The 10816-nt window shown below is 47.2% G+C and overlaps 1 protein-coding gene across 2 annotated transcripts; it reads left to right on the plus strand.

Annotated features, from left to right (window-relative positions):
- Nucleotides 1-242: 242 nt before the first annotated feature.
- LOC102067865 (ficolin-1-like) lies at nucleotides 243-10556 on the plus strand. Of its 2 annotated transcripts, none has more exons than XM_074556098.1 (9): nucleotides 243-375; nucleotides 1174-1287; nucleotides 2025-2078; nucleotides 3945-3980; nucleotides 5175-5210; nucleotides 7017-7144; nucleotides 7530-7671; nucleotides 8207-8341; nucleotides 9197-10556. In XM_074556098.1, the coding sequence occupies exons 1-9, from the start codon at nucleotides 297-299 to the stop codon at nucleotides 9442-9444; spliced, it is 972 nt and encodes a 323-aa protein (XP_074412199.1). In that variant the 5' UTR covers nucleotides 243-296; the 3' UTR covers nucleotides 9445-10556. The 2 variants fall into 2 exon arrangements, with proteins under 2 accessions (XP_074412199.1, XP_026652134.2); XM_026796333.2 differs by having other exon boundaries at nucleotides 7542-7671; nucleotides 9197-10554.
- The last annotated feature ends 260 nt before the right edge of the window (nucleotides 10557-10816 follow it).

The raw sequence follows: 10816 nt of genomic DNA on the forward strand, positions 1-10816 counted from the left end.
AGAAATAAAATATGATAAGGGAAAAGCATCCGAAACTTACTGAGGACAGAGGTGAGGCAGGCCGGGGCAGTGAGGCAAAAACTTTTCCATCCCAACCCCAGACTTTTGGAAACTGGCTTATCTGTGAAATAACTTGAGACTCAGCCAGGCCCCAGACCTGAGAGCAGCCAGTGGGCAAGTACAGAGGTGGAGCCTGCACTGAGGCTGTTTGTTAGATATAAAATGCTTGGATGGGTCAGTGCTGACCACAGCACCCGGGAAGTGGCTGAGGGAAGCTGTGCAGAGCACCACTGGCCATGGGGACAGTGGCCCCAGTCCTTTTGGTACTGCTCAGCCTAAGAGTGACTATTTGTGATGCTGAGGACACCTGCTCAGGTGAGTAAACCACAAACCTTACTGCTGTCTCACTGAGACAGCCTGTTTCATCTCCCCTGATAAGAGAAAGAGGTTGGGAAGTGAGAGGGGAGGGGGGAGAAGTAGCATATGTTTTTTTTTCCTTCTATGCTTTTTTAAATTCGGCTGCCAGTGGGAGGAGAGTAAGGGGAGGCTGAAGTCTCAGCAGCAGCTGTTTAAGAAAGCTACTGGCTCCAATTAGTGATGTAACATCATTCCCTGACCAGTGGGGTGTCTAGGAACAGACAGTCTTCAGTGAAGTTTTCCCCCCCCAGTTTGGATTTTTTTCAGTAGGGCCTCCGTGCAGTTACCAAAGGATACAGAACAAGACGAAGGATCAGTCTGGGGATACTGCGCAGCACAGCGTTCTCACTGTATTCCCCAAGAAGGCCTGGGGCAATTTCAAACAGGCCTGCCATCAGGAAATTCAGAAGAACTCTTACCCTTACTGCCCACAGATCCACCAGTGTCAGTCTGCTATGAATACCCCATTGGGGCACCTCTCAGTTTTTGTTTTATTAACTACAGTATATTTGTCATGCATGCAATGTCATATGTATCAGCCTCCTCTCCTACTGAACTCCCCTGAAGCCAGAGAGATGCAGAGGCTCCTCTAATATGTGAGATCCTCACTGCCATCTGTCAATCCATTCAACACCCTGATACTTCCATACTCAATGCTTTTGATTATACTGTTCCTCAACTCCAAATGATTTGGTTTCCTCTCCAAGACATTTCAGAGCCTTAATAATCTTCACAAAGACTGTCTTCATTTCTCAGAGGTGAGAATAGTGGGACTGCGTGATGCTGACCGACTTGCCATTCTTCAAGGATGTCCAGGGATCCCAGGTGTCTCTGGCCCAAAAGGAGAAGCAGGTCTCCCAGGAACAAAAGGTGAGGCCCCCAAAACCAGTGATGAGCACTGTGAGATGAGATGGTTTTGTTCCTTTGCATAGGAGAAGCAAGCTGAGGCTGCAGCAGTAGCTGGCCTGGCACTGGCTGCTATGAGGAACTGGAGAACTGGAGAGAAAAATACCCCAATTAAACATATGCTGGTACACATGGAGTGACCTGTTTCTTCCTTAAGTCCTGTCACAAATCTGATGTGATCTTGGGGTGTGAAGTATCTTATTAGTTTCTTCTACAGAAAATCATCCATTTATTTTTTGGGTCTGTATTCAAGAGTCTGGGTGGGAGGGAGGCTGAAATGCTCCTGCCTGTTTTTTTGGGGAACAGTGTGGGAAATGTACTGGCAACCTCTATTCCGGGGAGCAAGGGAGATGGGGCTCCTTCAGAGTTTTCATAGCCAACTCACAGAGAAGGTCAATCATGTCAGCTGAGCGAGATGACCTACCATAGCAAAATCCATAGACTGGCTCCACAATGTATCAAAGCTCATAAGAATTCATATGTGAACTGCAAATTTAGACTTTGAATGGCAGTACCAGTGTATTAAGGCTTCAATAGAAAAACAGGAGTAAGGTAAAAGAGTAAAACCAAGTTACAAGACTGAATCTGATTACCTCAGCTCCCCCATTTCTGTGAAAGGCAAGGCCCAGTTGCCCAGGATTCTGTGACTCCCTGCTCTGGTCAGTTTGTAACATGCACATAAAAAATGAGTCTCTTTGCAGGAGAAACGGGAGACCAGGGATTCCCTGGGAAAGCAGGACCACCTGGTGCAAAAGGTAATGTACAACATATGCAGCTCTAATCTGTAAATGCCCCCAAGCTCAGGACATATATTAGGAGATTGGGTCTACAGAGATGAACTGCAGGACTGGCCATAGGCTAAGAAACGGTGCTGAAGTAGCATAGGAAAGGCCTGATTTGGGGTATGGCTCTTGCATGGAGTGAACACCAGAAACAGTGTCCTTGAGTGTCCGGGACCACAACACAGAAGAAGATACCACTCTTCTCAGAATTTCTCATTGACCCTAAAATCAGACCTCTCCCCATTCCCCTTTCCTACCCTAACCTGCCCCCAGCACAGCAAGCCTGCCCAAATGCCTCCCAGCCCTGAGGAGCTTTGGAGCTCTCCATGGAGCTTCAGCCCAGAGGCCTGATGCAGAGGCACTATGCTGAGTGCTTGTTCTGCCAATTGACAGGGGCAATTTAAAGAACATACCAGTGGAACGAATGGTCTTATTTTACTATGAATATAGAGGTAATAACACAAAAGTTAAATAATACATTTAATAAAACTATATGCTTGGCTTTGGCAACAAGCAAAAAATTAGCAAGATAATGCACCTAATCATTACTATACAAGAGGCAGGATAGTGATTTAGAAGGATACATCTAATTGCCTAAATATTTTAACATCATCCAGTCGCTGGGGAGCCCTGTTTCACAGGAAGGGCAACCCTTCCTGGCAACTGGGGAAATCCTACATGCTGTAGGAGATCCCATAGGTGAGGTCTCTGGATTTCCCCTGAAAGGGGGTCCAGTGTTTACAGGCCCAAATCAGCAAGCCAAAGTGACTTGATTTTATTTTAGCTCAGGAATGCCCGAATCTGATGGCATGCTTTCCACTTAGCCAGGGCCAGTGCTCAGCCAGGTCTTGGCTGGGAGGGTTTTCCCCTAAAATACCTTACAAACAAGCCTCTCAGTTGGAAGTTTCTTAAAATAACACATTTCTTGCAGATAGCTACAGAAGGTTATAAACAGTTAGCATAAGCATCTTTGTCATCTATTTTTAGGTAAATAATACTGATGGTGTTAGTCACACAATATTCACGATTCATCTTGTAAGTCTACTCTGGCTCAGCCCTGCTGCTCAGGCCTAGGTATATCATTGCTTTCAGCAGCCTTCAGCCTTCCACTCGGTGTGCAGTGCCCACTTGACCACAAGAACGAGATCAAACAACGGCACAGGATGAGGTTTCCTTTGTAATGGGATGAACCCCTGAAGAGGACAATGTCTATTGAGAAACTGGCTTTCACTGCCCAGGCCTGCTTAGGACCTTCAGCAGGAATGTGCTGCAAATACCGGAAAAGTGTCTCTACTAAAGGATCCAGCTGCCAGCACAAGGGAACTTGTGTAGGGACTGAGCAGCACTGACTAACTAAAGGGAAGACATCCCTTTTTACGTGCTGAATATGAAGCTATTTCCTGGCCAAAAGCACCCAAGACTTGAACTGAAATGCCAGCAGGAGATGGACAAAACCACTGAAAACCCTGACAAACCCTATTGATCAAAATCTCTTAAGTGCCTGACTGTAAAGAGAAAGCCCCCACAAAAAAATCACTGAAATGGAACTGTGAAGCCCCATACATTCCAAGAGATGGAGAAGCAGCTCTCTCTCCTCTATATCCTGCTCTTCTTGCTGTTCCTAGGAGATACTGCTGATCAAGAGAACAGCCAGGCTGAGCAGCACCACCAGCAGCACCACCTGGGACACTCCTCCAAGCACTGTAGCTTTGCACCTCTTGACAGCCTCTCTTGTACATTTGAGACATATTGAGGGGCTAGAGCAGCCATTTGTAGAGGCACAGTAATTCATTTGCATTGGATAGTCTGTGATGAGCATTTTCCTCTCGTATTTTGTAGGAGCACCTGGAGAGCCTGGCTTCCCAGGACTGAAAGGTAAATCACACTGTGCTGAATTTATCATGTGAGCTGCTTTGTAAACTTCTACCCTGTGCTGTTCTCCTACATCAGATGAGAGCAGTTACAGAGACTGGATGGGGCTGTTTGCTGACAGTTATACCTCATCGTAGGTTCTGCCCTGGTGCAGGTGCTGTGGGTAGTCCTGCTCCCAAACCAGATGTTCAGTAACAGGTGCTGTTCTCAACTCAGGCAGCTGGCGCTGCCACCTGGCACCATCAGCTGCAGAAGCCACAGGGCTGAGGGACCAGCCAGATTTGGGCAGAGCTCTTAATATTCTCAAGCTATGGCAAAATGCAGAGGTTCAAAAGAAATTCAGTTGCTGCTAGTGCCACAGGAACATGTTTCTACCAGCACTAGCAATAAGGTATTAGGGAAACATGGGTTTTTTCCCTTATGCCATCATCCTGCACGTGATGGCCACAGGCACCCACCACTGAGCACAAATCTGCACTGTGGCCTCCCCCTCTGGAATTTGGCTGGCAATCACGGGGTCCAACACCACTGGTCTGGCAGATGGTTCTAGTGCTCCAGTTGTCACTGCTGCTCCCAAACCACTGGCTGAAGCCCTGTACCAGCAGCAGCCATTCCCCTGATGGGACTTACAACTTGCCTTTCCAAGGTGCATTGCTTCCTCCTTCCCATACTCACCCACTCCTATCCCACATGCCCTAGCCCAGTGGGATTCACTGGCACAAACTGCTGGTAGACAGCTCCATGGGCTGCACAGCAGCAAGCAGAGCAGCTGGGTCCAACAGAGACACGTCCTGTGTCAGTCTCACCATTTGGACCTCTAAGCCCTAAAACAGATGCCAGCAGGAACTACATCATGCCGGGTCCAACAGGCCAAGAGAGACAAGGCTGCCACTCCTTGTGCATAAATTGATATTGGCTTCCCACCTGCCTCTCTGTGCTTTCCTAGGTCTGTGCAGATAGGCTGGTGGGTCTCCTCTGGTGGGCCTGGCAGCAGCCAGGACAGCTTATACTGAGCAACCCTTCCTGCCTGCTTTCTCTATGCCTTTCATTTGCTTGGTGCAGATGAGCCAAGCACTTCCTGTAACATAACAGCTTTCCAGTGCAGCAGGATTTGTCTTGGCAAATCTCAAGTATTGGGGAAGGGGAATGCTGGGTGTGGAAGGTGGAGAGCAATTGATGGTGTTGTTTATCCAACAGGAACAAAAGGAGAGCCTGGATTTCCAGAAATATGGGGTAAGTTTCATTCTAGGTCTTCACAACACTGGTCAGCTCTGCAGAGTGGATGGTGGTGGACTACCTGCACCAGAAGTCAGGACAGGATAGGAATAGAAACAAGTTCAGAGTGACATTGAAGAATGGAATAAGGAAATATCACTGTTATCTTTGCGTCTCACAGACACATGCAGCTTCTGTGGGTCTACTCTGTACTCCAGCCATGCTGGGAAAGTCAGGTCGTCTGAGCACTACTTAAGTGTCCTGTCCTCCATGTGTCCTGGAGGAGGTCAATTTTTCAGAGACTTGGTGTCCTGATTTCTAAGATGAAACCACTGCAAACACCTGTATGGACATGTGGCTACTTCAAAGGCAATTATACTCCTGCACTTGCAGTGACACCTTTAGTACTTGTGGAGTTCATACGTGTGAGAGTGCTCAGACTAACTTATTCACTGGAAGAAAAAAAGAAAAATAAAAGAAACAATTTTCAGTTGCCCCATCTGTCTCCATGAACTAAAGTTCAAGGACAGCCACAACCTGCTCTGGCTACAGCTGGGTGCTCTAGGGCCACAATAAAGGCTCAGACAGATCAAAGCTGCTGTAACACCTGACAGATTGGGATGCCACTGAACTGGTTCCTTGCTGCCCCAGACACTTCTCTGGGTATGTAAAAGATTTGACTAATAGGAAGGAAAAGGCCAAGTCCAGGGCCATCTCCCTCCTAGGAGAGCAGGGTACCCTGCCTGGTACAGCTGTGTATGCATGTGTCACACACAGCACACTGGGACACATGCACCACCAGCACTACCATCTCTGATCACCCTCCCAGGTTTTCCCTAAAACAACTACTGACGCAGCTGTAGGTTGGGATGTCTGACAGGGACAATTCAGTCTCCTGTGAATCTGAACTTCTGTCAGCAGGTATGGTTTTGGGGAGGGAAAAAAGTATACATAAGATGCATATATATGCGCACACACACACACACACACACACATATATATATAAAGGTACCTATTCAAAAGCACTTTGTTTCTTGGGGAGACCTCAGTGTGGCCTTCTAGTACTTAGGGGGTGCTTATAAAAAAGCTGGAGAGTGATTTTTTTTGCAAGGGCAGTGATAGGTCACTGTGTGATTTACAGAACGATTTACAGCTAAAAGAGGAGAGATTTAGATTAGATATTAGGAGATGATTCTTTACTCAGAAGGTGGTAAGACCTTAGCACAGGTTGGCCAGAGAAGCTGCGGCTGCCCATCCCTGGAAGTGTCCAAGGCCAGGTTTGGATGAGACTTGGAGCAACCTAGTGGAAGATGTCCCCGCCCATGGCAGGGGGTGCAATGAGATGAGCTTTTATGTTCCTTCCAACCCAAACTGTGGGTGATTCTATGATTCAATCCATAAAGGATGAGCTGAACACTGTTCACTGCCTCACAGGGAACACTGTCCTGTGTGACTAATTTACTTGCTGTCCATTGCCCACCCAGTCTCTGTGCCCTGCACACATTCTGGAGCTGGGACAAATTTCTGGATCATGACTTTGTCATCTTTTTCAGTGCAGCTCCATCATACAGATCCCCAGAAGTCATTGCAGATGAGAGGAGTGTCAGCACCTTAGACCATCTTTTTTTGAAGGTGCCCATCTCCCTGGCAACATATGGGCCCAAAAGCCATGGCAGAGTTTGGCTCCCAGCAGCTCTACATTAAGATCCTGCAGTACAAAGAACCAGCTAGGTGGTGAAGGGCTCAAAGGCTCAAGGCTGGTGTGCTCCTGTGAACAGTAAACACATTATAACTCTTTGCACTTGATCTCTTTGATTTGCACAGAACCAGAGAACTGCAAAGAACTGTTGGCCAAAGGGAAGATTTTCAGTGGCTGGTACACAATCTACCCCCAAGACTGCAATGCCACCACCGTCTTCTGTGACATGGACACGGATGGTGGGGGATGGATTGTGAGTAGGATGAGGAGAGGGAGGTTTACATGTTCCTATAGAGATTCTTGTTAAGGCTGCAAAGGATGGCTCAAAAATAGAAACACAGCTGAAGTTCACACCTGCAAACCAGAGTGAATCCCTCTGGACACAGGGGATTCCCCCAAGACTTGTCTCTGGAAGCAGGCTGAGGGCCACAGACCCACTCCCTGCTTAAATCAGCAAATCATTTCCTTTTCATTTCCAAGGGCATATGGAAGAGATCATTGAGCAAGGGATTCTTGAGGGGTTTGCTCCCCAGACACCTACTAGAGTGTCCTGATGCAGGGGAAGCATTCACCATGGTGGGTGTGTCCCCCAGGCACTGTGGATGCTTTTGAGTGAGGGAGGGGTTGGTGGGGCTGAGGGTCTCTTTCAGGTTTTTCAGAGGCGCTGGGATGGGTCAGTGAACTTCTTGCGAGATTGGGATTCATACAAACGAGGCTTTGGCAACCAGCTGACGGAGTTCTGGATGGGGAATGACAACATCCACTTCCTCACCTCTCTGGGTAAGGTCTGCCTCTGTCCCAGGCTGGGGCCATGAGAGTCCAACCCATATACCAAATTGGGCCATTGCAGACCTCTGAGTTTCTCATATTCATCTGAGGTCCCCACTGTTAATCCCAAGCAGGATGCAGGCTCTTGCAGCCTACTGCACACTGGAAACTGCACTCTAAAAAAATGCAAAACTAGAAATCAGGGAAGAGAATGAACTAGCTGCATGATCTACCCTGGAGACAGGCCAACACATCTTCCTACTTGGACTGTTTGTGATGGCATCATCTGGTCCATACACAACCTCGGAGTTACAGCTGTGTGCAGGACCCCTGCCCATGACCACCCAATATCATAACTGAAAAGGTGCTTCCCTAGAAAACCATCAAAGGTATAGGAGGCTCTGCAGGAATTTTAAGGAAATCAAAATCTCTCAAGTAGTGGCAGCTCCTCTCAAGTTAGCTCACAGCACCTTAAACCCTCCACTCTGAAATCCAGTGGCATACTCACCATCTGCCCTGCACCACTGCTGTCCATCTTCTCTTCTAGGACCCTGTGAACTCCGTGTTGACCTCAGAGACTTTGAGAACAACTACTATTTTGCCAAGTATGCTTCATTCAGAGTTTTAGGAGAGTCAGAGAAATACAGACTGATTCTAGGAGACTTCCTTGGTGGAAACGCTGGTAAGTTTGAGGCAGCTCACTGGGAAAGTCTGTCTCCTAGAGCATTTCAGAAGTGTTCAGCTTCTATGCAGAGATGTATCATCTACTCCTTGTATCAGCTACATTTTGGGTCAGTTTTTTAAAACTGGCCATGGTACCTCCGGTACTGAGTGACCTCTGGGTACAGGGATGGAGGGGGACATGCATCACCCGAAGAAATGTGACTCAGAGCATTACCTTCAAGCCCAGCCCTATGGTTTAACTGCAAATGAGCCTGGTCCTAGGCAGCACCCCATCCGATTGACCTTTCCAAGAGCTCTGCATCAGCCAGGTCAAGGTCTGCTTTTGGTTACATTGGCAGGAGACATTTGCCCAGGTGGTCTAACATTTTCAGGGCTGGGGTGCTGTTCAATACCTGCAGCATCAGCACTCCATCCTCTTAATACCCGATTTTTTTTTAAGTAAACAAATCTTCTTCAAAATTCAATATCCATCATTCAGGAATGAGTGAAACCAACACCTGAGAGAGCAGTGCTCTAGGTTTATGTGGCTGTGCACACTGCAACCCTGTCTGGTAATTCAGACCTGTGTATCTGCAGAGAACCTGAGCATTCCAAGAGAAGTGACATCTGTGTAACTGTGAAAAGAATCTGGCCCACTTGATTCACAGGCATAGATAAATTCTCCATGTGTTTTAGCAGAGCTAAGGATACTTTTGTCCAAGACAAGGAGGAAAGAGAGCAAGAGAGCAGCAAGATTTATATAACCTGCCTTGCACCTGGCAAGGGCCACTGGTGCCCAGCAGGGGTGCACAGACACATCAGTGTCCTGTTTGTGATCCCTACTGCAGTAACCATGAACGTGTGTTCTCTGCAGGGGACTCCTTATCGTACCACAGAGACATGCCATTTTCAACAACAGATCACGACAATGACATGAGTTCCTTTAACTGTGCCACAGAATATAAGGGAGCGTGGTGGTACAATGACTGCCATTACTCCAACCTGAACGGGATGTACTGGATGGGTGCACATGGGAGCTATGCTGATGGCATCAACTGGAAGACAGGCAAAGAATACCATTACTCCTATAAGCAAACAGAAATGAAGTTCAGGCCAGTTTAACATGGTGACAGGGTGCCTGACTAGGTCCAAGAGGTGCCACTCACCCACCAACAGAAGACACAAAAAAATGTTGCTTGGGGACAAAAATGGACCAGAAAGAGTATTACAGGTTGTCCCTTCTGCCTAGAGCAGGATTTTTGAAGCCAGAAGCGGTACTGGTTTGCGTTTCTGTAAGCACCAGATCCTGACCCTCTCTCACCCTGAGTACCTTCAGCAGCCCCACTAATGCAGACTGAGCCCAAGTACCTTCTTCTGAAAAGTGTGTTATCTTGATTTAAAGACCAGGTGATGAGTGGAGCCAGTGCACCTCAGTAAAACCCTCTGATATTACTACCCTAAATGGTAATTACTGCTAATCTCCAGTATAATCCATGTATATGAAGACTCCAATTTGCATGCAGCCTCTTTCTATCCAAGAGCCATCCAAAAGGCACTGAATTCCTGACCTGTCCCACTCTCCCCGCAGGCTGTGATGGAGCCACAACATAGAACAGCATGGAAAAGACTGAGCTTCCAGCACAGTGTGTAGGAATCCACAAAATCAGAGGGTTTTGGGAAAGCTGCAAAAGGCAGGCCTCAGAGGCAGCAGAACTGTGATTAGAGCTAAGCAGTAGCCATGAGATAGGTCAGCAGAAAAATTATTTAAAAATTAGAAAAGCAAGGACAAATAGAACAATGGTCTGTGTATTAACGCTTGTCTAGAATAACTCCCTAAGCTACAGAAAAGTTTATCTAGTAAGATATTAGGAAGTTTGAAGCTTAATAATGGAGCTGTGTGCATTGTGTTTTAATGCTTACAAGTAGGTATTGTATTCAAAATAGCAAACATTGTTTTAACCAAAGGTACGTGTGCTTATAGGTTGGATAGAACTACTGTCAATGAGCTTTCTGCTTTGTGTGATTGGTCAAAAAACTTCTAAAGTTGTAACATTAAGTTCTTGGTCTGCTGCTTGGGATGTGAGCTGCTGGCATCTTCCTACTGTCATAACCATGTAATGAGATTGATGCTGAAAAATAAAACAGCTCAAGGCACGGTCCACAGCAGTCCCGTCCCATTTGTGATTTGTACACATACCCCAGGCCAGCGATACAATGCTGTCAGCACTACCAGTTTCCCATTTCTTTCCCAACATGTTCCAGGACCGCAGGTGGGACCCCAGCTCCTGGAACCAGAGCAGAGTTGCTCAGCACTTCCCACCAGGACACAGCTGCAGCTGGGCCCAGAGCAAGCTTTAGCCATTCTTCCAGGGCACGTTTCTAGATCTCATTAGTTGCTGTGGACCAAGAGCTGTATGCAAAACAGTCTGTTCAGCATCATGTGTTGTACCAAGACACTATAGCAGTGTCAAGCCTTGCACGTGGTCATCATGTA

This window comes from Zonotrichia albicollis, chromosome 21, assembly GCF_047830755.1.
Source record: "Zonotrichia albicollis isolate bZonAlb1 chromosome 21, bZonAlb1.hap1, whole genome shotgun sequence".
NCBI lineage: Eukaryota > Metazoa > Chordata > Aves > Passeriformes > Passerellidae > Zonotrichia > Zonotrichia albicollis.

Coding starts and splice junctions, on each gene's coding strand:
- LOC102067865 (XM_074556098.1), top strand. CDS start 297: ATGGGGACAGTGGCCCCAGTCCTTTTGGTACTGCTCAGCCTAAGAGTG. Junction 1,288..2,024: donor AGGTCTCCCAGGAACAAAAG/GTGAGGCCCCCA, acceptor GTCTCTTTGCAG/GAGAAACGGGAGACCAGGGA. Junction 7,672..8,206: donor CCACTTCCTCACCTCTCTGG/GTAAGGTCTGCC, acceptor CTTCTCTTCTAG/GACCCTGTGAACTCCGTGTT.